The 24,264-nt window shown below is 41.8% G+C and overlaps 1 protein-coding gene across 1 annotated transcript; it reads left to right on the top strand.

Annotated features, from left to right (window-relative positions):
* Positions 1 to 11,273: 11,273 nt before the first annotated feature.
* Positions 11,274 to 20,947, top strand: NDUFA4 (NDUFA4 mitochondrial complex associated). Its single transcript, XM_074984685.1, has 4 exons — positions 11,274 to 11,451; positions 12,012 to 12,100; positions 12,404 to 12,464; positions 20,727 to 20,947. The coding sequence occupies exons 1-4, from the start codon at positions 11,410 to 11,412 to the stop codon at positions 20,781 to 20,783; spliced, it is 249 nt and encodes an 82-aa protein (XP_074840786.1). The 5' UTR covers positions 11,274 to 11,409; the 3' UTR covers positions 20,784 to 20,947.
* The last annotated feature ends 3,317 nt before the right edge of the window (positions 20,948 to 24,264 follow it).

Here is a 24,264-nt window from a genome sequence, read left to right on the forward strand (position 1 = left end):
AAATTCTGATTTCGTCAGAAGCCATTTCACTTCACATTTTAACTGAAATACTCTATTTTAACTTATCTGACACAGCACTTTTTGTGCTTTTTTTGTCATAATTGTTCACCAGCCAAAAGGTTTCCCTGTTCAGTGCTTCTCAATATGCTCATTGCTGCTCGTGGTAATGAAACTGTACCTCACTGTATCCTCACTGAGTTTTACTCATATTATATGAGTGGGGATTCAGGCCCCTAGAGTGACTCCATGGAAAGAAGAGTTTAAGGATCCATATCAGAGTATTTTCTGCTGTCTCTGAGACAACACTTTCAGGTCTCTTAAAAATCCCAGGTTCTCATGAAACAGTGTGCTGTCAAACAGCTTTAAGAGAGCCATCACCATAGAGATTTTTCTCAAGACCTAATGGGAAGGGACGAGAGAACAAAAGACATATGAAGGAGACAGTCCCGCAGGTGTGACAAAAGCACTGCAGAGGACAGTTAGGCTATGTCTGGATTGCAGCCCTTTTCCCACTAGACCGGAGGTCTCCTGAAAAGCTATGATGTGTTCAATGAATGTGGACACTTTTCTGAAAATAATTTAGGAAAAGTGGACACATTCTTTTGCCATCTCGTAAACTTTGTTCTATGAGGAAGAAGGGACGGCCCTAAACAGGAGGTTTTTCCAAAATTTGTTGCAGTGTAGGTGTACCAAATTTTGGAAAATCCTCTTTCTAAAGCAAAGTGGAAAAAGATATGCAAATTGCCATGCACAGTTTGTGCATCTTTTTCTGATAGTTCTTTGTAGTCTAGACATACTCTTATTTATTGTACTTTTTGAAAAATCTTTGTAGTTCACATTTAGAAGTACTTCACGTATTTTCACGATATGATTTTTGATTTTGTTATAGTATTTCAGGGGTTATGGTAAGAAAGATATTACTTTAAGGGATTATTCCTTATTGCATTTGAGAAATACTGTAGTTTAGCATGTTAAAACTATATGCTTGATGAAGACTGCCAGTCTTTAAACTTTTGATGTGATGTAAGGTAATAACCATGTTTATTCTGCACTCTGTGGAGAAAATACATCAGAAATAAGTGCTTGAGCAGTTTGGGAATGTAACTGATGTTTATTAGACAGATCTTTCAGACAAGTGTTTTGATCATGTCTCACTGAATAGAGATGGCAGTCTGGAGGAGGTGTTTTTTAAGGGGCAAGTCCCAAGGAGGAAAAACAGATGGGCACAGACAGCATCAGTGAAGCAACATCACAAAATATACAGTTAATCAGACAAATAAGGCTAGTAAAAGACAGGAGGTCTCATGGCATCAACTTTCAGGACGGAGGATGCTCTGAAACAACAAGTAAACAAACAGAACATTCTGTTCTCTTTAACCGATCTGATTTCCTGTGCAACATAACATGAATACACTATTTCACACAGAAATATCTACATATGTTCTGAAACTCCTCATTATTTTAGTGTGTTGGCTTGTATGTTCAGACTTTTATCAAGCCTCATTTGATGTCTCACTACATGTACAAAATCAAAATACACTGTATTTTTCCTTAGCACATACTTTTCACCTCACTCTAGACTCTGCTGATCAAATAAAGGAAGATTAGAAATTCCGGCATAAACATTTTTATCATAGTTATAAATTACATGCAGTCACACAATGTGAAATTTACAGACATAGTGTGTGTATTCTTCAGAGAAAGATGATGAGCCTCAGCGCACACATCAAAACATTTCATTATTTTTCTCTCCTATACAAAATACAGTAATATAACTTCCCACATTGGAACTGCAAATGTATTTAAAGAAAAAGTATTCCAGTAAGAAAAAGAAAATATTTTTCTTTTTAAAAAAAGATAAATCACACTGGATAACCCTTCACTGGAGCAGAAACCACACATGAAAATGAAGAAAGTAGTCTGGATGATTCCTGCCACATCTCTTCCTTACCACCCTCTCTGAAACTTTTCCTCTCCCTCATTTTAAAATGTAGAACTGATACTCAGATTCCTTGTGTGCTGAGAAATAAGGCATTGAGTTTCTACCAGTCAAGACGTGGATCAGATAAGTACTGCCAAAACTTGGCTGTGCAGCAAGGATCTACAGCCTATCCTAGATGACAATCCCTTGCTCTCACAGACTTTTGGAGGCAGGCCAGTATTTGCTTACAGACACCCTCCGCCTCAACCTGATACACATACTTCCCACCAATCATGGAACGCTAGCCCAGGAACCAATCCCTTATCATCAACTCTGTCCACACATCTACCCTAGTGACACCATCACAGGAACTAATCACTCTCAGCCCTAACATCAAAGGCTTGTTCACCTGTGATATATGCCATCATGTATCAGCAATGCCCCTGCTGAGCTGGAATTCATATGCAAATTTGCTACCCTCAGAATGGATCGGAATAGGAACTTGAAATGGTTGGCTCATTACAGTAAGCAATTTTCCATTTTCAGTATTCTCACCTACCTATCCACATCCACCCTGATTGAATTACCTCTCATGTAACACTTCCATCTCTGCAGCCTGACTGTTTCTTTTTCTTTCACTTCATGAATCTAATGAAGTGAGTTGCAACTCATGAAATCTTATGCTATAATAAAATTGTTAATCTTAAAATGCTAATAGCTTGTTTCAGCAAAAACGAGACTAAGGCTACGTCTACACGTGCAGCCAACATCGAAATAGTCTATTTCAATGAATAACGTCTACACGTCCTCCAGGGCCGGCAACGTCGATGTTCAACTTCGACGTTGCTCAGCCCAACATCGAAATAGGCGCAGCGAGGGAACGTCTACATGTCAAAGTAGCACACATCAAAATAGGGATGCCAGGCACAGCTGCAGACAGGGTCACAGGGCGGACTCAACAGCAAGCCGCTCCCTTAAAGGGCCCCTCCCAGACACAGTTGCACTAAACAACACAAGATACACAGAGCCGACAACTGGTTGCAGACCCTGTGCCTGCAGCATAGATCCCCAGCTGCCTCAGAAGCAGCCAGAAGCCCTGGGCTAAGGGCTGCTGCACACGGTGACCATAGAGCCCCGCAGGGGCTGGAGAGAGAGCATCTCTCAACCCCCCAGCTGATGGCCGCCATGGAGGACCCAGCAATTTCGACGTTGCGGGACGCGGATCGTCTACACGGTCCCTACTTCGACGTTCAACGTCGAAGTAGGGCGCTATTCCTATCTCCTCATGAGGTTAGCGACTTCGACGTCTCGCCGCCTAACGTCGAAGTTGGTGCCGCTACTTCGAAGTAGCGTGCACGTGTAGACGCAGCTTAACACAGCTACCTCTGAAACCTCCCAAGTAAGGATTTACCTCAGGAAGGACAGACAACAGCAGCATGGATGGTCTCTGCCAGAGATCAGGATTGCTTAGGCTGTAAAACAGCTCTGCTACAGGAAGATGAAATGCAGTTCCTGGTGGTCTCACACTGATCCATCCTTTGCTAGTCCCATCTAATTTGTAGGCTGCACCAACCAGCCCAGATTCTCCAAGGGTGTGTCTACACGGGCACAAATCTTCGAAATAGCCATGCTAATGGCCATTTCGAAGATTACTAATGAGGCACTGAACTGAATATTCAGCGCCTCATTAGCATTAGGACACTTCCGGCCGCGGCGCTTTGAAAGCCCTGCTTTCGAAAGCACGCAGCTCTGCGTGGCTACGTGGGGGTCCTTTTCAAAAGGACCCCGCCCCTTTCAAAATCCCCTTATCCCGATCACTGATAAGGCGATTTCGAAAGGGATAAGGCGATTTCGAAAGGGGCGGGGTCCTTTTGAAAAGAACCCCCGTGTAGCTGCGCCGCACCGCGCGCTTTCAAAAGCAGAGCTTTCAAAGCGCCACAGCCAGAAGTGTCCTAATGCTAATGAGGCACTGAATATTCAGTTCAGCATCTTGTTAGTAATCTTCGAAATATGGCTACTTCAAAGATTTGTGCACGTGTAGACATAGCCCAACAGAGTGGCAGTTGCAAGGAACTTACACAATTAGGTTTCCACTCCATGTGCATTTTAAATGTCTAGGAGTCAATAGCCTGGTGTCCATAGGCATAACTGGTGGAATGCAGGCTGTTTATCCCGCCCAAGAGCTGTGAAATACGCAATTTTGCTCCATGAATATTCATATACAGGAAGTGATTATTTTTGCAAGAATATGTGTAAGATTGATCCCTGCCAAAATTATGCTAGTTCTATAACTGTTTTTCATTGCCAAAATGCTCAGGTCCCACCTTCTGGATAAGAATGTGGATTTTCATTTATTTTCCTGGATAATTTCATCATGAAACAAACAAACTGAAACAAAACAAAATCTGATCCATTTAAATCATCTTTTTTTTCACCAAAACTATTGGAATTAAAATTAATTTGGTTTCCTGCAGTCCCTCAAAACCATGATTTGTTACCAGCTTCACCAGCAATCAGTAACAGTTCTTTGCCCATCACTCTCACAATCTATACAGATGGTAGATGAACTGCTGTGCTGCTTGAGCTACAAAGAACTTTCTTTCCTTTCCTATAGACAACCTCCTAACCTGAGGAAGATTCTCACCAGCAATCACAGGCTATGCCACAGTAATACTAATCCTGGAACTTTTCCTTGCAACAAACCCCACTGCCAACTTTGTCCACATATTTATTCTGGGGATACCATCACTGGACCTGACCACATTAGTTACAAGATCAGAGGCCCATTCTCGTGCACTTCCTGCAACATTACATATGCTGTTATGTGCCAACAATGCTCTGCCACTATGTACATTGCACAGAGTGGGCAAAACCTTTGCCAAAGAATAAATGGTCACAGAGCAGACACCAGGAATCTCAATACACATAAGCTGGTCAGTGAACACTTCAATGGAGAGGGCCATTCTGTTAAAGACCTGAGAATCTGTGTCCCCCAACACAGAGAATTTAACAACAGATTAGAGCAAGAGATTTGTGAGATAGAGTATATAATCAAATTCGACACATTAACACAAGGTATGAACAGAGACATCAAGTACCTCAAATATTACAAGGACTGCTTCCGTTCCTTTGATGCTCATAATTATCTCAGACAGGACAATTAACATCCCTCACCCCCTTCCTTCAATCCTATTTGATTTGTCAGCTTTTATTGCTTTTTTTTTTGGTTTTTTTTTGGTTCTCTGTACCCATAAATGTCAGTCTGTACTGGAAATGAAATTGATCTGACGAAGTGGGTCTGTCCCAGAAAAGCTCATCATGGAATTAATCATTTTGTTAGTCTTTAAAGTGCTGCATTTCTGCTGCTACCAAGGACTGTCAGTCCTGTTCAATTAAGAGAGCACTTTGTTTGGTATTAATCCTTTCACTGTAACCTACATTTTTCCATGGCTGCAATGTCTACATAATACCTATTCCATGGAAAAGCAAATCAGGAGACACCACATTTGGAACATCTGTAATACCTAATTTAGAATCAAAAACGTTAAATAAACATCTACTTGATAATTTTGGCATCTGAAAACCAGCAACCATTTTTATTTGCCCTTATTTAATAATTCTTGAGAAAAGTACTAGATCAATAGTACTAAAAAATATTTCCTCCATCTATAGAACAGATGCAGGCTTCAACATAGTTCGAACAATGTTTTTACAAACCAAGCAGTTCCTTGTTTTTTTGTGCCACTGTCTACAAAAGTGCCCCCTACAATCAAAACACAAAAATGCATATATCACTACGACTAGTTTAACAGAGATTTTAATTTCTGTTGCGCCACCCTCTCTAATAATTTCACAACTCTTTGCACAGCAGAATGGCCTAGAAGCATGAAATCAGATTTTTCCAGCTCAAAAATACAAATGCCTGTGCTCTTTGAAAGAAATGTTTTCCAAGACATTTATTTAGCCCATATTCCCATCATAGTCTACCCTCAAAACACAGCCTCAAAGTCTTCCGAAAGGATTGGATTCCAAGAGAACATTCTTTTTTTTTTTTCAGAGAAATTTAGAGACATGGGTGTAAGATACATTATCTAGTCTAATTTATTTACAATTATAAAATAAAGAAGGGTAATGCTGCAAATTCAAGATTCCTAAAGTTAGTAAATACTTATGAAATCTTAATTTGCCTCCCTTATGCATTATGCTATAGTCTTCATGTCATCTCATTTTATGGTTTTCTAATTATGACTATCTGTACCCCTTGCATGTAAAACCACTAACCATCACAAAATCCCTAGTAAATTTCGTAGACTCTCTAGCACTTCTCCCTTTTGGAGGACAAAACTCTATTTCATGTGGTGGTGGTGGTTTGGGAATCACAGAAACATAAAGCTGAATGGACCTCAAGAAGTCATCTAGTCCATGACCTCAGCCTGAAGCAGAATTCAGTATACCTATACCATCCCTGGCAGGATTGTCTAATCTGTTCTTAAAAATTGTCAGTGACAGATATTTGACAGTCTCCCCTGGAAGCATACTTCACCGGTTAACTAGAAATTTTACTCTTCTGGCTTTGGATCCACTCAATTTAGAGCTCAGTATCTTTCACATTGTAAGAGCAATTCCCTTATGCCATCAACACACTTCAGTGACTCAGCTGGCCAACTTACCAGTTCTGAAGAGTGCTTTATTTCTGTTTTAACGAAAATTGTTTTAATAGTGGGCTTTATTTATTCTTTATTAATAAAAATAGCTTGAAATATTTAATCTGAGTCTTAATTTTGCAATCCTGATTCTCCACTCCCTTGTACCTACACAATAGGTACAAGGGAGTGGAGTCACTCGCAGTTATTCAACCCAATGTCTTCTGAAACTCTGTGGCCACGTCTACACTAGCCAAAAACTGCAAAATGGCCATCCAAATGGCCATTTCGAAGTTTACTAATGAAGCAATGAAATACATATTCAGTGCCTCATTAGCATGCAGGTAGCCACGGCATTTCGAAATTGATGCGGCTTGCCACCGCGCGGCTCGTCCAGACGGGGCTCCTTTTTGAAAGGACCTCACCTACTTCAAAGTCCCCTTATTCCCATCTGTTCATAGGAATAAGGGGACTTCGAAGTAGGCGGGGTCCTTTCGAAAAGGAGCCCCGTTTGGATGAGCCGCGCGGCGATGAGCTGCGTCAATTTTGAAGTGTCGCAGCCGCCCGCATGTTAATGAGGCGCTGAATATGTATTTCAGTGCTTCATTAGTAAACTTCGAAATGGCCATTTGCATGGCCATTTCGAAGTTTTTGGCTAGTGTAGACGTAGCCTGCATGTCCCATTCCCTCTGAAAGGAAAACATGAGGATCCACACAGCAGCAGACTCCATGGTTTACATCCACCCACGTAAAGAGAACTCATGACAATCTGGGCTCCACTCCACTTTTGAAAGGGGTGTGTAAATTATGGCAGTTCAAAAATGCAAATGAGGCATTGATACAAATATTCAGTGCCTCACTTGCATAATGGCAAGCATCTGAAGAAGTGAGTTAACTCACGAAAGCTCATACTCTAAGCTTTTCTGTTAGTCTATAAGGTGCCACAGGACCCTTCGTTGCTGCTACAGATCCAGACTAACACGGCTACCCCTCTGATACTTGCATAATGGCAGACACCTAGGCTGTCCAAAGTGCTGATTGCAAACTAAAAATAGCTGTATAGCTGGGGTTCCTTCAAAAGGGTGCCCGATCTCGAAAGCACCCGTCTTCCCAATTTTATTTGTCCCACATAAGCTTTCCAAAAATCTGGCAGCCCTAGCTAAGAGGGCTTTAAGCCTAGGGTGGTAGTGGCGGGGCTGAGCGAGGTTTAAGCTCAGGAATGGGGGAATTTTGGGGCTGAGAGGGGTTTCAACTGGGGATGGGGGCATTTTGGGGCTGAGAGGATTTAAGCTGGGGGCAGAGGGGTGCATTTTTCCCAGGGGAGAACCTCCTCCCCCACCTTCCTGTTTTGAATTGCCTTGGGTCACAAAGACTTCCTGCATTGTCAAAATGGGTCCCTGTGTCAACAGGTTGCAAACTGCTGGTCTAGACAGATGTCCTGAATTAGCACATCTTTTGGTAGATCTCACCCATCCTAGGCTAGCCACAAACAGACCTGGTGCTGTGTTGTGCCCTTTGGTGGAGCTGAAGTTGTGTAAGATTCATGCCACTGTATTCTAGCTTAAAGATATTATTTTTATATGACTATCATATTCCTTTTAAATAAATAACAACCAGTAGAGACCTGTAGACAGAGTTCTATCAGCTTCTTCCTGGCAGAAACTGTGGAGAAAATAAAGCCCACAATTTAGTTCCATGAATATATATGCTTCATAGTTCTATCATTCTTCCTACAACCAAAAGGTAACATTACTGTCCCTAAAATGATGTTAAGAATGTAAGAACTGCCATACTGGATCAGACCAATGGTCCATCTAGCCCAGTATCCTTTCTTCTCACTGTGGCCACTGTCAGATGCTTCAGAGGAAATGAATAGAACAAGCAATCATCAAGTGTTCTAAATACAGTTCTTCACTCCCAGTTTCTGGCATAGACCAGGAACACCAAAAGAATGGTGCTGCATCCCTGACCATCCAGGCTAATAGCCCCTGATGGACCCATTCTCCATGAATGTATCCAGTTATTTTATACAACCCTGTTAACAGTTTTGGCATTCACAACATCTCTCCATTCTGAAATCACTGAGCAAAAATTCAACAAAGAAAACAATAACAAATGCTTAGATATGTGCCTCAGATTTTTATTCCTCTCAGAACTTCATGTGTCACTGCTTTCCATTTCTGGATTTTTTTATCCATCCACCTTTTCTGTCTGAACAATTATGTCTCAATAGAACAGGAAAGACCCATTTCGGCTAACTACCACTTCAAGTTAGTTGCTCCTGTGGAGTGTGTTCTTTGTGCACTTCCAAGTGGCTAGTCAACACCGCTCCAAAAGCTGATAGAAAATAGATGTGTAGTCAATATTGAAGTGTAACAGATCTGTTAACCACCAAAAAAAAAAAGACTCAATATTACTTTTTTATGCCTCTGAGACATCCTTTGGGTACCCCATGAAATATATATTTTTGAGTGATGGGAATATTTATGAACTTTTGTTCATAAGATTTAAAACATGCTTCCAACAGAACCTTTGTTACAATGCATAAGGAAAATTCTAGAGATTTTTGGAGCTCCATTGAAGTGGAGCTATGCAGCAGTATACGCCAGCTGAGGACCTCACTCTCTTGTAATCAGAAATACAGTAAACCCTTGAAATACGCAGCTTTAGGTTGTGCGTAACTTGCTTTAACGTGAGCTAAGCACAACTTGAAGCTGCTCTGTCTTCCCCCTTCCCTCCCCCAGGGGCAGGGCTGTCAGCCTGACAGCTGCAAGAAGGCAGGGAGAAGCAGTCAGGAAACTGACCAGCCCTCGTGGGCTGGTCTGTTTCCTTGCTCCTACAAGCCCAGTGGAGCTGGGAACCAGGCTGCAGCCTAGTTCCCTCTCCCCCCATGACTTACGCAAAAATTCAAGTTACATGGGGGTTGAAGGAACGCAACCCTCAGGTAACTTGTGGGTTTATTGTATTTATTTTAAGGAATACAATTCAACATTTTATTTAAAAAGCTTATAATTAAAGGCACATTTGCCCAAAAGTTAGATTTGTTTTGCAATCTCCTTTCTTTCAAGGTCTATAGTTAACAAATTTCATTTTCCTAGAAATTACTTTTTGTTAGTTGTAAGGCAGTGTTATCTACATTAAATTGGTTTTGGTCTGTAATTTAACATGACTGTCGTTTGTATAGCCTTATAACTTAGAATGCTAAAAGCAAATTACCACAAAATAATAAAACAAATTTATTAAATTTTACAATTAAAGAATTATATTCTAAATAATCTTAGTACTAATGTACAAATTCTTCTATGTTTAAGTTTACTGATAACACTATGTTTTGATTAACAACCAAAAGTGTAATTTATGTTTTATTGCAGAAGCAACTCTGGATGTCACTTTATATACCAGAAAAATATTATGTAGTTAAAAAAAATAAGTCTGCATTACTGTAATTATTCCACTATAGAATGCTCCCTCTTTCCTGTCATTCATAAACAGTATAATATAATCACTGGCATCCAACTTCTTCTAGTCTGACTCTCCTAGGGCCCTGTTTAACAAGAATTTCATTTACATGAGTGCCCACAAAAGCTTATATTCCAAAACATGTTAGTCTATAAGGTGTCACAGTACTTGCTAACGTATTTTGATGTAATTTTATATAGTGCTAGACCTGTACTAGTGCTCTTCAGCTTAAGTACAGATTGAACCTCTCTATTACAGCATCCTCAGGACGTGACCAGTGCCAAACTAATCTGCCAGCTCACAGGTGGTCACTATTGTCCAGCAACATTACCAAGACTTCTCCTGTTTACTGGGCTCTTAGAATGGCCCAGAGAGGTAGCCCTGTTAGTCTATATTTTCACAAAACAAAAAAACAGTCCTGTAGCACCTTAAAGACTAAAGCATAATGTCTTACTATTAGATTATATATTAAATATTACACACTATTTCCACATCTGAAGAAGTGGATCTGCCCCAGGAAAGCTCATCACCTAATACATCACTTTATTAGTCTTTTAGGTGCTACAGGGCTGCTGCTTTGTTTCGGGCTGATAGAAGACATTTCGGGTACATTACAGCTAAAGAACAGCACAGAACCCCATCCATGTGAGTAGCAGACCAGGCCCCTCACGCGCTGCACTGGGAGGCTGGTCAGACCCACACTTAGAACTCAGGCACAGCTCTGGGTGTGTAAAAGGCCAGGGGACCGCTTCCCTACCGGAGAGGTTGGCCACGCAACCCTGACACTGCACACGCGTGCACTGCCTTTAGGCCCTTGCCTCCGCGCCCTGCAGGAGACACAGAGACAGGTGGGCGGAGATTACGTGGGAGGCACGGAGCGCAAGGGCGCCTTGGCAAGGTTAGCCGCAGACCGACGGGCTCCGCGTCTACGGTTTTCAGGAACCCCGGCCCCACAGCGACCGCCGCAGGGGCGGAGTCACTTCCCCCTCCCTTGGCAGCAGCGGCGGCATTCGATCGGCGCATGCGCGACGCTCCCTTACTTCCCCGCCCCCCTACCGCTTATAGGTGACCAGGTTGATGCCTGCTTTCTTCTTAGGGGGAGGGTGCAAGTCCTTGGGAAACCGCGTAGTAGTGCGAATGCGTAGCTAAACCCAGACAGGGGTCTCTGTAGCGTGTTTGTTCGGCGGCTGAGGCAGAGCTGGCAAAGTGAAAGCAGGCAGTCACCAAGGGCAGCCCCATCCGCGTGGTTATCCCTGGAGCCTGCAACGCGGGGTCCTTGAATGACATTGGGCCTCCGTGACCGAGGAGAGACGAGAAAAGGCGAATTTGCGGAGAGGCCGTGTCTGGTTCTGCTGGGGCGCGAGATCTCCCTCCTCAACTGCCACCATGTTCCGTCTCCTGATCAGTCAGGCTAAGAAGCATCCGAGTGTGCGTCCCGGAGTCGCGCGCGGGGAGAGAAGGACTGGTCCGGGGTGGGGGGAGAGGAAGGCCTGGGCCTGGGCCTGGGCCTGGGCCGGGTGCGGGGGGGCACAAGAATCACACTGTTTGCTGCTCTAATGGGCTGAATCCCTGTGCGGGGTCTCTGCAGACAGACTTCGGGCACCGTCTCCTCCCTCGCTCTTCCACGCCCCCCGGCGCCGCGCCCCGTACCTGGCCTAGCTCCGCTTTGTGATAGCCTTTAACGGAGAGGCCCGTGTGAGCCCGCTGCCGTCGCCCCGTTTCTCAGAAGCTGGGTTAATTTCTGCTCTTTTTCCGCGGCGTATTGTGGCGCACTTTGCGGCATGACGCTGTTCCCCACTTGCTTTTCCGGAGGAGCAGGTGCTGTTAGCCAGGGGGCACCTTGCAGGCCTGCTGGGTCCTTTATGGCTAGACAGTTAAGCTATTTAGAGCATATTCTTGGTAAGGTTTAGTACCTGATCGTTTGCAGCCTCGCTTCTTAAACGGTGTTATCTTTATGTTTGTCTCTATTTCCAAATCTTTTGCTCTAGTTAATCCCTCTTTTTGCCTTTATCGGAGTTGGAGGTTCTGGGGCTGCCTTGTACCTTATGCGCCTAGCATTGTTCAACCCTGACGTCAGGTAGGAGTAAATTTTACAGTGTGTTTGTTTAAAATTGTTAGGCACCCTTGCATGCCCATGTTTCTAACTGAGCTTCAGTATGCTCACAGTTGAGTTTGAAGAACTGTATTTTTGACTGAGGGTATTCCAAGCTTATGAGGTAAATTCTGGAGATAGTTTACGGAAGTGTTGGTTTTGTTCTGTGGCAACTTGTGAGGAGAGATGATGATTCAGGTTCTTTCAGCACCCCTTCTCTATATAATGTATGTAACAAATCACACTGCTTTTTCATCTTCTATTCTTTTACTCTATTTTTCTTTGTAGTTGGGACAGAAAGAATAACCCTGAACCCTGGAATAAACTGGGTCCTACTGACCAGTACAAGGTAAGAGGCAGAAAGGCTTTTAGTTATCAGGGCACTGGTTAATCCCCAGGTATGTTACCTGTGGTCTGGCTACTTTTGGAGGCTCAGCTTTGTGAGGTACCAGTGAGAGGTAAAGCAGGGAGGCGTTAAGTATGTAAATTTCCTGTCCCCTCAGCTCTTTGCAGAGCGAGAGTGGGGTGATGGGAAATTAATGACATTTCTGCAGCACACCCGTTGAAAACCACTGGTGTAGACTGCTATGGTTATGCAATATTGCTGAACTTTCTCTTTGTGCTTTTTTCACTTATTAGTTCTTTAATTTCATTAATGCAAGCATTATAAAGAGATCTTGTGTAAGAATTGCAAAAAGGGCTGCTTAGTTGAGACAAACAAGGTAGATATATGATATTCTGGGTCTCATTTACATATGTTGTTTTGTGACCTGTCTGTAAAAGGAAGTGTTGCTATTGCTATCCAAAGAGACTTTTTTAAAAAAAAAAATTCCAGCATCTTCTGATATTCATGTACAAATTAACTTCCTTATAGTTTAAAAAAAATCCTGCCTTCATTGTGAATTTTTGTAATTGTTTTTGAGCCACTTTACACCCTTTAAAGGTGCAACATATTTCCTATTTAAATATAAAAGAAATAAATTTCATAAACACACAGGTTAGACCTCCCTAGTCCAGGACCTCAGGACCTGAGACTTGCCAGATCCAGGGTGGTTAGGCCACCCACTTCAGCCAGCATGGCTCCTTTCCATCAGCAGCACCCCTTCTCTAACAACCTCTGTTGCTGGGGCTCCTTGGTCCAGCAACATCTGTGGTCCTACCAGACTAGAGTGTCCTGGACAAGAAAGGTTCAACCTGTAGTAGAGTCACAGACCATTTCGTTTCAGGCGAGGGAGGGGGGTGTCCAGCCAATGAGCTGGATTGCCATTTAATTTCATCTTTCCCACAGCATATCTCCACATTGGAGGTGTGAAGCCCAGTTGTGTGTCTGTTGCCTGTAAGCACAAAGGGAATCGGGGAAGCTCCAAATACTACCCATAGCACCAGCTTTGTAGCTCCCATTGGCTGGAAAATGTGGCCAGTGGGATTCACAGGGTTGGCATTGGCAGTGTGCAATATGCAGAGGTGCCTGGACCTCCCGCCTAGGGATGGACATGGCTGCTGCTTCCTGAAGTGGCAAGGTACCACGGAGGTCAGTTCCTTTGTACCACTAACAGGGAGCTTCCTCCGATGAGTGTGACCTGGCCCGAGCCTGCTTCCTTCCTGCGTCCTTGGCCCCCTGCAGAGCCTGTACTTCAGCCCTCTTCTCCATGTGGTAACCTACCTCCTGCACGCTGTCTTTCTCCCAGACCCCACATCCCAGCCCTGAGCCCACTCCCTTACTCCAAACGCCTTGGCCTCATCCTGGAGCACCTTCCTGCAACCCAACCACCTCATTCCCAATCTCACCCCATTTCGAAGTTTTTGGCTAGTGTAGACGTAGCCCTAGAGTGATATTAACCATCACCAGAACTCCAAGAAACTCATTTACCAAAACTCAGTGATACTGCTACTTCAGTATCTTCAGTGTTATGCTTCCTAAAAGGAAGAACTTCCAAACGCTGACATTTTGTTCTGAAAAGGCAAATGGTGTACATATTAATTTGTGTTTTTTACACTTGAGAGGAAAGTCTAGGGGGGGAATAAAATTTTGCACTCTGTTACCTGTCAGGTTAATGGGAAACCATCCTGGATATCTTTCTCATGCAAAAAATGTTTCAAGTTGGTCCTCTTCAGAATAACTGTATAAATCCTGTAGCATTTCCAGCTTGTACTAGCACAAGAAGCAGAAGTCTCAGGGTTTACCATATTTGGTCCTGTGCATCATTAACATTTTTTTCTGCCGTGTCACTAAAACAGCTCCTTGTATGTCGTGGAAACTAGAGTTGTTGCAAGTTATAGATACAGTGGCTGATGGCATGTAATTCTGATAGACAAAATGTTTCTTTTTTAAAACAGTTCTTTAGGGAGATCTGTTAAGGAAAACAACTATTTCCTTACGTCTTATGCAGAATCTCAGGATTATAGTGGGAGTTTGGTGGAAGCGTGTAGTAAGAATGAATGCATATATGCAGTCTTAACCCCTCTTTTAGTTGCTCAGAACTTGATCAAATCTAGGAAAATTTTCTCTTTGATAAGAGGCAAATTATTTTAAACTACTTTAAAAATGGATTCCACTGATTTTTATGTTCTAGTTGCAGGGATCAAGCTGAGAACTACATGTCTTACGTTTTTCATTGCACATCTCAAGTGAGCCTATGTCTTAGCTGTACAATGTGTAAGTTGCAGTCTTGATCTTCTAAACTGATCAGGGATATACCCATTCAGAAACCATGAAGTTAAGTAGGCTCTTCACGGGCTTGCTTACACAGAAGCGCTTGGTGAGTCAGGACTTTAAGAAACTGGAGCACAATATGGTACGTTTACTTTTGTCCAATATTGCAGATATTCAAATCTTTTTCGTGGAATGCTCAAAGGAACATGAGTGAGGAATGTTTCTTTCTCAAATTTCAACTCTCTATATTTCTAGGTATTCTACCTGGAGAACTGCTAAAAACTTGATTTTGAGGGGCTGGGGGAACTCTTTCTCCTTTGCCCCTCCGCCCCATTTTTTTGTATCCAAGAGCTGAATCCACTCATATCTCCAAAAGCTTACTTTTGGGTACAGACTAGGCCTGGAAAACATCACTTTGAGTTTAGTTATGATTTCTAATATGTTGTTCTAATGGATAGGGTTATATCTTTTAGTTGTGATGGTTATTGCCATGCTTCTTGTCATGTAGTCACTGAGGATTTAGTCAAAACATCGTATTTCACAATGTCTAATTCAATCTTGGATGCTAACCTACACCCAAGTCAGTATTTGAGCAGTACTTCAGTGCTGGCTCAGGTCATTATCATGGGCTTTCTAAGGTGTCTGTATAAGATGAGAGAGAGAGGATCTTTTATCTGTTCTATACCTTCCCATCCCATACTACAGTAGTATTTTTATTTTAGCATCGGTCCAAATTGTGATCTGAGCCACAGTCTTTGAACCCAGGAGATTACTTGGTTAGCCATGTAGATTTAGCTAATACTGTTCAAAAATGCTGTCTTTCCCACTTTCTGCATGTTCTCATGTTCTTTATGGTTTATGTACTTCTGTACTGTCAACTTTACCTGTTACTAACATCTAGTGTATAGACAGACTACTGTATGTGAACTTGTTCAACCTTACCCTTCATTTTTTCCCCTAGATCCTAGTCCTCTCAAGACAGTATGAGGATTTTTTTTTCTGTCCTCTTCTATTTGTGAGGGCTTCTGTGGCCATTAGAGATTGGTAGCTACTCTAAGGGATAGTCCACACTACAAAATTAGGTCAATTTTGTTTAAAGGAGTGATGCACTGTGAGCAGCTATCCCACAGTCCCTGCAGCAGATGGTGGGCTAGGATTCCAATGCCTCATGGAACGAAAACATTGCTGTTGGCCCTTAGGGATGCATGTTACCAGCTTTCCATATTTGTGGCTCACAACCCGTCTTGTCCTGTGATCTGCTTGTGTAAGCTGCTTTATTTTCATGTGATGTTGTGTGTAGCCCTCCCCACGCCACAACAACTGTTTCCCGAATGCTTCAGGCTCTGTCTGCTCTTTATTGGAGGCACCTTTTCAGGCTTTGCTCCATGGGCGGTTGAAGGGAAGGACTGGGTAGTGTGGACACACTCATTCAACATTTGTCCTAACACTGAATACATTGACCTAAACTCAGTGTAGACGAGTATTTCTTAAACTTTTTGAGACCACAAAACACCAAAAAATCACTTATATGCAGGAAATTTTTCTTCAAAAAAAGGAAAAAGAAGTTGTCAGACCAAAAATAACCAAAGAGCAACATGATGTATTGGAGCAGGTTCAGCAGAGGGCAAGAAAAACTAAGGGGCTGGAGCACGTCACATATGAGGAGAGGCTGAGAGATTTGGGGTTATTTAGTTTGCCGAAGAAAAGACTGAAACGCGATTTGATAGCAGCCTTCAACTTGTTGAAGGGGTGCTCTAAAGAGAATGGAGAGAGGCTGTTTTCAGTGGTGACAGGTGGCAGAAGGAGGAGCAATGGTCTGAAGTTACAGAAGGACAGGAGTAGGTTGGATATAAGGAAAAACTATTCCACCAGGAGGGTGGTGAAGCTCTGGAATGCGTTACCTAGAGATGTGGTAGAATCTCTGTCCCTAGCAGTTTTTAGGTCCTGACTTGACATCATCCTGGCTGGGATGAATTAATTGGGATTGATCCTGCTTTAGGCAGGGGGCTGGACTTGATGACGTCCTGAGGTCCCTTCCAGCCCTAGGGTTCTATGATTCTATGTACATCCAAAAACAAAATGAAGTAATTTAATCAGGTATCGTAGCAATGAAGTAACATTGTGTCTGGTTTTAATAACCGAGAAAATATATACCATCAATATATACCGTCAAATCCTAGTGAGGAAAATAGAAAGGAACATAAACGCTCCCAAATTAAGTGTCATCATGTAATAAGAAAAGCCAAAAAAGATTTTGAGGAACAGCTAGCCAAAAATTCAACAAACGATAGTAAAATGTTTTTTAAATACATTAGAAGCAGGAAGCCCGCTAAAAAAGCAGTGGGGCCCTTGGACGATGAAGATATAAAAGGAGCGATCAAGGAAGACAGTGCCATTGCGGAGCGATTAAATGATTTCTTTGCTTCAGCCTTCACGGCTGAGGATGTTACAGAGGTTCCTAAATCTGAGCCAGCCTTTTTAGGTGACGAATCTGAGGAACTCACTCAGATTGAAGTGACATTAGAGGAGGTTTTGGAGTTAATTGATAAGCTGAATAGTAACAAGTCTCCAGGACCAGACGGTATTCACCCAAGGGTTCTGAAAGAACTCAAATGTGAAATTGCGGAGTTATTAACAGTGGTTTGTAACCTATCCTTTAAATCCACTTTGGTACCAAATGACTGGAAGACGGCCAATAAAACGCCAATATTTAAAAAAGGCTCTAGAGGAGACCCTGGCAATTATAGACCGATAAGTTTAACATCAGTACCATGCAAATTAGTAGAAACACTAGTAAAGAATAAAATTGCAAGGCACGTAGAAGAGCATGAATTGTTGGGCAAAAGTCAGCATGGTTTCTGCAGAGGGAAGTCGTGTCTAACTAATCTATTAGAATTCTTTGAAGGGGTTAATAAACATGCGGACAAGGGGCACCCAGTGGACATAATATACCTAGATTTCCAGAAAGCCTTTGACACGGTCCCACACCAAAGGCTTTTATGTGAATTAGGTGGTCATGGGATAGGAGGAAAGATCCTTTCATGGATCGGGAATTGGTTAAAAGACAGAAAACAAAGGGTGGGAATAAATGGTAAATTTTCACAATGGAGGAGGGTAACTAGTGGTGTTCCCCAGGGGTCAGTCCTGGGACCGATCCTGTTCAACTTGTTCATCAATGATCTAGAAAATGAGGTAAGCAGTGAGGTGGCAAAGTTTGCAGATGACACCAAGTTGTTCAGGACAGTCAAAAGCAAAAGGGATTGTGAAGAACTACAAAAAGATCTCAGCAAACTGAGTGATTGGGCAGCAAAATGGCAAATGAAATTTAATGTGGGTAAGTGTAAGGTAATGCATGTTGGAAAAAATAACCGAAATTACACGTACTACATGATGGGGTCAAATTTAGCTACGACAGATCAGGAAAGGGATCTTGGAGTTATAGTGGATAGTTCTCTGAAGACATCCACGCAGTGTGCAGCGGCAGTTAGTAAAGCAAATAGGATGTTAGGAATTATTAAAAAAGGGATCGATAATAAGACAAAAGATATCATACTTCCCCTATATAAAACTATGGTACACCCACATCTTGAGTACTGCGTGCAGATGTGGTCTCCTCACCTCAAAAAAGATATATTGGCATTAGAAAAGGTTCAGAAAAGGGCGACTAAGATGATTAGGGGCTTGGAACGGGTCCCATATGGGGAGAGGCTAGAGAGACTGGGACTTTTCAGTTTGGAAAAGAGGCGATTGAGGGGCGATATGATAGAGGTATATAAAATCATGAATGGTGTGGAGAAAGTGAATATAGAAAAATTATTTACCTTTTCCCATAATACAAGATCTAGGGGACACCAAATGAAATTGATGGGTGGTAGGTTCAAAACTAATAAAAGGAAATTTTTCTTCACACAGCGCACAGTCAACCTGTGGAACTCCTTGCCCGAGGAGGCTGTGAAGGCCAGGACTCTATTAGGGTTTAAAAAAGAGCTTGATAAATTTTTGGAGGTTAGGTCCATAAATGGCTGTTAGCCAGGGATAAAGTATGGTGCCCTAGCCTTCAGAACAAGGGCAGGAGATGGATGGCAGGAGATAAATCACTTGATCATTGTCTTCTGTTCTCCTTCTCTGGGGCACCTGGCATTGGCCACTGTCGGCAGATGGGATGCTGGGCTGGATGGACCTTTGGTCTGACCCAGTATGGCCATTCTTATGTTCTTATCAATGTATGAGATAAAAAAAGTGTCAGATCCTTGTGGCATACCTGTGAGTTGTTTGTGGAATACCAGTGTTCTATAGAACATAGTTTAAGAAACACTGGTGTAAATTACCCCTAAAATCATTGCTCAAGAGGATTAGGAATCTAAATCCGATAGCCCCAAGAACAACTGGTGTGGAGTGCTTGGAGGTTTCTCCTCAGTTCTCCACGGCTAATTTTGGTTTAAGTCTCACTTTCACCTGGACAAGAAATGATACGAACAACTTCCCTGTTTCATGAAGCAAACCTGTCTAAAACCATTAGTTCTTCATAAAGTGATATGTTGAAGAAGCTGAGGCACAACAGCTCATTTCCTCTCTAAATTCTGTATTCACGTTGAGCTCTCTAGTTTGACATCCTTGGGACTTGACCAGTACCAAATGAGAGAATTTGTCAAAGGAAGGTCAATATTGTCTAGCGGCATTACCAACACTTCCATTGCTTACTGGGCTTTTTGAAGACGTTTGGGGTAAACTAGACCTAACAAACAGCACAGAACACTAGGATTGATGGCTGTGAACAAACTTTATGGGACCATGGGAATCTTGGCCACACCCATAAGTGATCTAGCTCGGGGTGGCCAACCAGTTAGAGGCAAAGAACCAAAATAGTGGTGGATAGAGTGCAAAGAGCTGCATATAAAATATAAATACATATGAAATAAAGAAAAATAAATGGTATGTGATTCAATGCCCACCCTCATAGCCAGGCACTCCTACCACTCCCTGCTTTTAATGAATGCCCTGCCCCCTGCCTGCAGAGCCACAGGTTAGCCACCCTGATCTAGGTAACTAAAATCATGCCAAATTACAGATGATGATGGATGAGAGTGTTCCGGATTAGAGAGGTTCAACCTGTATTAATGTTCAGATACTTAATTCTCTGGAAGGTAAGGTAGTTCTACAGGTTCGTAGTAGGCAACAGTTATAAAATTACTGGTTTCGACTTTGTATCTGTCTTTCAGACTTGCTTTAACTGTGGACTCTTGTGGCACATGCTAGAAAGCTTGTCCCATTAGAACTTAACCTAGTTGCATCCCCCCCCCCGCCACCCCTTTAAAGTCATGAATTCTAAATGCTATGCTCAGACTGCTTCTACCCTTGCCCTCTTCCCTCAGAGGTGGCATGGTAATGAGGCAATTTGAAGCAGACTAATGTGCATGTTCAGCACCTCATTAGCATAATCATGGCCACGCGAATTTCACAGTGCAGACTTGGAATTGCAGGTTGACAATGTGGATGGGGGCAGCTTTGAAATAAGTGCCTCACTTCAACATTCCCTTACTCTAATCTACTTTTGAGGGAGAAAGGGAATGTAAAAGTGGGGCACTTATTTTGAAGTTGCCCCCATGTACCCTGTCAATCTGCAGATTCGAAGTCTGCACTCTGAAAGTCGCACAACCACCATGATGCTAATGAGGTGGTGAATATGCATATTAGGACCTCATTAGCCTGCTTCGAATGGCCTCATTTCCGTGCTACCTCTGACAGGATGAGGTGAGTGTAGGAGCAGCCTCAGTCTATGCACTTGACTATGGCATATCTAGAAGAAAACCAAGTGACATATCAGTAACTGTTTTCAGTTAAATTGAAAGTAGTGTTCTTCTGTTTGTATATGTACAAACTCAGGTCCTGTTCTACTCAAAACCCTTTTTTTTTTTTTTTTTTTTTTCCCTCTTTTCCTCGACCCCATCCTCTTTTTAGTTCTTTTCAGTCAATGTGGACTACAGCAAACTGAAGAAGGATCGTCCTGACTTCTAAAGAACAAATTCTCCCGTTACAAGCTGCACAGACTGAAGGTCTTCCAGAAGCTGTCCGCACAACTGATAATCATCCAGGAAATGTTAATTAAGCTTGCCTCACATTGCACTTTTAATCACATGCTGAAAGTAGCTTGTTGGGGCTTAATAAACATCTGAAACTTGTGGAGTATCTATTTTTATTTCATGAAATAACATCAGACCGCTGATACTGACAGTTGCATGGTCCAGATGTCTGGTCTGTAAATGTTTCCGGAAAAACAAAACTAGCTTATCTGCTCATAAAACAACCTCTAAAATAAGGCAATTAGCTTCTGTTTAAGAAAATACCTCTTGAACAGTAGTTAAAATAATATTGTGTCTCTGGTATTCTCAGAAGTTCATGGAGTAATACTATGAATAATAGCATATTGTGCATGGCTCTGTATAAAAGAAGAAATACCATATCAGCAATCAACTGTTCAGAGCACAGTGTTTCCCAAACTAATTTGGCCACGGGACACTTTGGGCTTGGAATATACTGACGGAATATGTACATGCTTGTGTGGGGCAGGAGAGGGTTTTATACCAAGAAACTACCACACTTAATCATCAAAAGTTGATTTAAAAGTTAGTTTTTTTGACGTTTTTTTATTTTACAAAGGACGAAAAAAACAGAGGATAATCTGAATGAAAAGGTAATGTACTTCTGATAGACGGATGATTAGGAACCCTATAATAAAGTACAAAAGTTAAATACCAACCCAGAACGTCAATATCACAGTGTAAAGAAGGATAGTTAGTGTTGTTCTTTTGGGCAAAAATAGTATGATAATCAGAAAAAGGACTGTCCTTCCTTAAGGTTTAAAAAACACTTTTAAGAAAAGTAATGCAAACCATATTGAGTATGGGGAAAAATATTTTTATATTTTCTTTTACAAATTTTTTTTTTTTTTTACAGGAAACTACTGGAAAGTAAGTGACATTTGATGGTTTTTTAATGGGAAGAGTATTTTTGCATCTGTTTTGGCATGACATGCATAATTACACTATTATGAATGCATTGTAAATGTTAAGATACTTAGTCTAAATACTATTCCAGTACCTCAGTATTTTTGATATGCACATAATTTCTTTAATATTTTAGAAAGACAAATGTCACTAGTATTGACATTTTTTTCATAGAACAGCTATTTACCTTGCATGGAACACCAGTTTGGGAAATGCTGGTTTAGAGTGAAGGGATCTATTGACTATGAGAAGAGAAGGCAACTTAAAATCTAGGCAGTTGCCTGACTAGCATGTCAAGATAGACATGAAAATAAAGAGATTGCAGCAGCTTGTTGGTGAGGAGCTATTTTGTGTGACCATTTCTGAAGCACAGGTTTCAGGCAGCAGAGCCCAGAAATCCAAAAAACAGACGCAGGATTTTCAGCTGGATAGAGGTGGCTTAGGAGATAAGATTTCTGCCAAGAGACTGCAAACCTCCAGGTAATTTAGTTTATAATAGCATTTAAAAAGTCTTTACTATACTTCATTATTAAACAATCCTTTAGTTCAAAGGGAAAAAAATGTAGTATTAAGGCATCTCTAATAATTTATGCTTCATAACAGTTGTGAGCAGACTGCTCTTTTGGGAGACTGTTTCTGTAAATACATGTGATCTCTTTACAGCCTAGCATAGGGTACAGTGGTGGAAGCGTCAGAGAGAATTTAGCAAAAGAAACTGAGGTAGACAATCTTTCATCTTCAGGCTCAGATTGAGGCATGTTTGTTCTTGAACTGCCTGCAGAAGTAAAGATCAGTTTGCTCGAAAACTCAGGCTTTATTCAGCAAAGTGCTTGAATGCATGTTTGTCTTCAAGAATGTGCAGTTTTACAAAAATCATTGGGTGTACTCACAGGCTTCAAGTTTAAATATGTGCTTTGCAATATTGGGCCATAAGTAAAATTTACTTGTCTGGACCGAGTGGCTTTTTGTCCCAGGATGCTCATCTTAATCCCTGTGCGTTACTTTAATTCTATGGCCACTGAATTTGAAAAATCTTTTTGGCTAGGGTTACACTACAGCAGTCTGTGGATAGAAGTCACTGTCAGAGATTTCCCAACAAAGCTTCTGTCAACAGAGTTCGGCCACACACACAAGCCAAGCAGAAGAGCACTCTGATCTGTCAAGAGAGCAGCCAGGAGCACAGCAGATAGGGCTGTCCATTGTTCTGGATGCCTTGTCTGTGAAGAGAAGGCCCTACTAGATCATCCATGCTACTTTTTTTGTCAACAGAATCTGACAACAGCGTTGTGCCTCATGGCTGAATGGTAGAATGCTGCCAGCAAAAGTACTGAGTTTTGTTGACAGACTGTTGGCAAAATGCATTGTGTTGGGATGTTCCACCAATTTTTTTCTTATTTTTTGGTTTGACAAAATGGGTTTTGTCGGCAAATCTCGCTAGTGTAACCGTAGCCTCTGATTTTTAGATCTTCATGCTTTTATCAGCCATTGAAATTTGTTAACAGATCTTGAAATGACATTGTACAAGAAAATGATGTACCACGTATCGTATACCATAATGTTGAACCAGTTATGAAGCAGCTACTGCTACAGTAAAGTCACCACATTATTCTGTGTGCTTGTTGCTTAAGCTAACTACCCACGTGTGGCTTGTAGGTTAGCATATTTGGTTTTTTGTTTTTTATGTTGTGAACATCTAGCATGGAAGACAGTTTTACATGGTTAAAATCCAACTTGTTCTCAAGTTTTAAAGTTTTAATTTTGAACTTAATTTTGAAATTTTCAAACCAAATGAAAACTATCAAAACAAAAAGCAGTCAAGTAGCACTTTAAAGACTAGCAAAATAGCTTATTAGGTGAGCTTTCATGGGACAGACCCACTTCTTCAGACCATAGCCAGACCAGAACAGACTCAATATTTAAGACACAGAGAACCAAAAACAGTAAGCAAGGAGGACAAATCAGAAAAAGATAATCAAGGTGAGCAAATCAGAGTGGAGGGGTGGGGTGGAAGGTCAAGAATTAGATTGAGCCAAGTATGCAGACGAGCCTGTATAGTGACTCAAAGTTCCCATCACGATTTAAACCATGTGTTAATGTGCTGAATTTGAATATAAGAGCCAGCTCGGCTGCTTCTCTTTGCAGAACGGTGCAATAATTCCTCTTTAGTAACACATGTACCTTTAGGTCATTGATGGAATGCCCCATTCCATTAAAATGTTGACTAACTGGTTTGTGGATCTGGAGTGTTTTTGTGCCGCTTGACCCTTTGTCTGAGGGAGTTAGAAGTCTGTCTAATATACAAAGTATCTGGGCATTGTTGGCACATGATGGCATATATGATGTTAGTAGGTGAGCATGAGAAAGTGCCCATGATTCTGTGAGTTACCTGGTTAGGTCCAGTGATGGTATTTCCAGAGAAGATATGTGGACAAAGCTGGCAGCGGGCTTTGTTGCAAGGAAAGGTTCCAGGACTGGTGTTCCTGGGGTAGAGA

Source organism: Carettochelys insculpta, chromosome 2, assembly GCF_033958435.1.
Source record: "Carettochelys insculpta isolate YL-2023 chromosome 2, ASM3395843v1, whole genome shotgun sequence".
Lineage (NCBI taxonomy): Eukaryota > Metazoa > Chordata > Testudines > Carettochelyidae > Carettochelys > Carettochelys insculpta.

What these genes read in the sequence shown, in the direction of transcription:
- NDUFA4 (XM_074984685.1), top strand. Translation starts at nt 11,410, where the DNA reads ATGTTCCGTCTCCTGATCAGTCAGGCTAAGAAGCATCCGAGT. An exon ending in AGGCTAAGAAGCATCCGAGT is followed by an intron (nt 11,452 to 12,011) that starts GTGCGTCCCGGA and finishes CTTTTGCTCTAG; the next exon opens with TTAATCCCTCTTTTTGCCTT. An exon ending in TTGTTCAACCCTGACGTCAG is followed by an intron (nt 12,101 to 12,403) that starts GTAGGAGTAAAT and finishes TTTTCTTTGTAG; the next exon opens with TTGGGACAGAAAGAATAACC.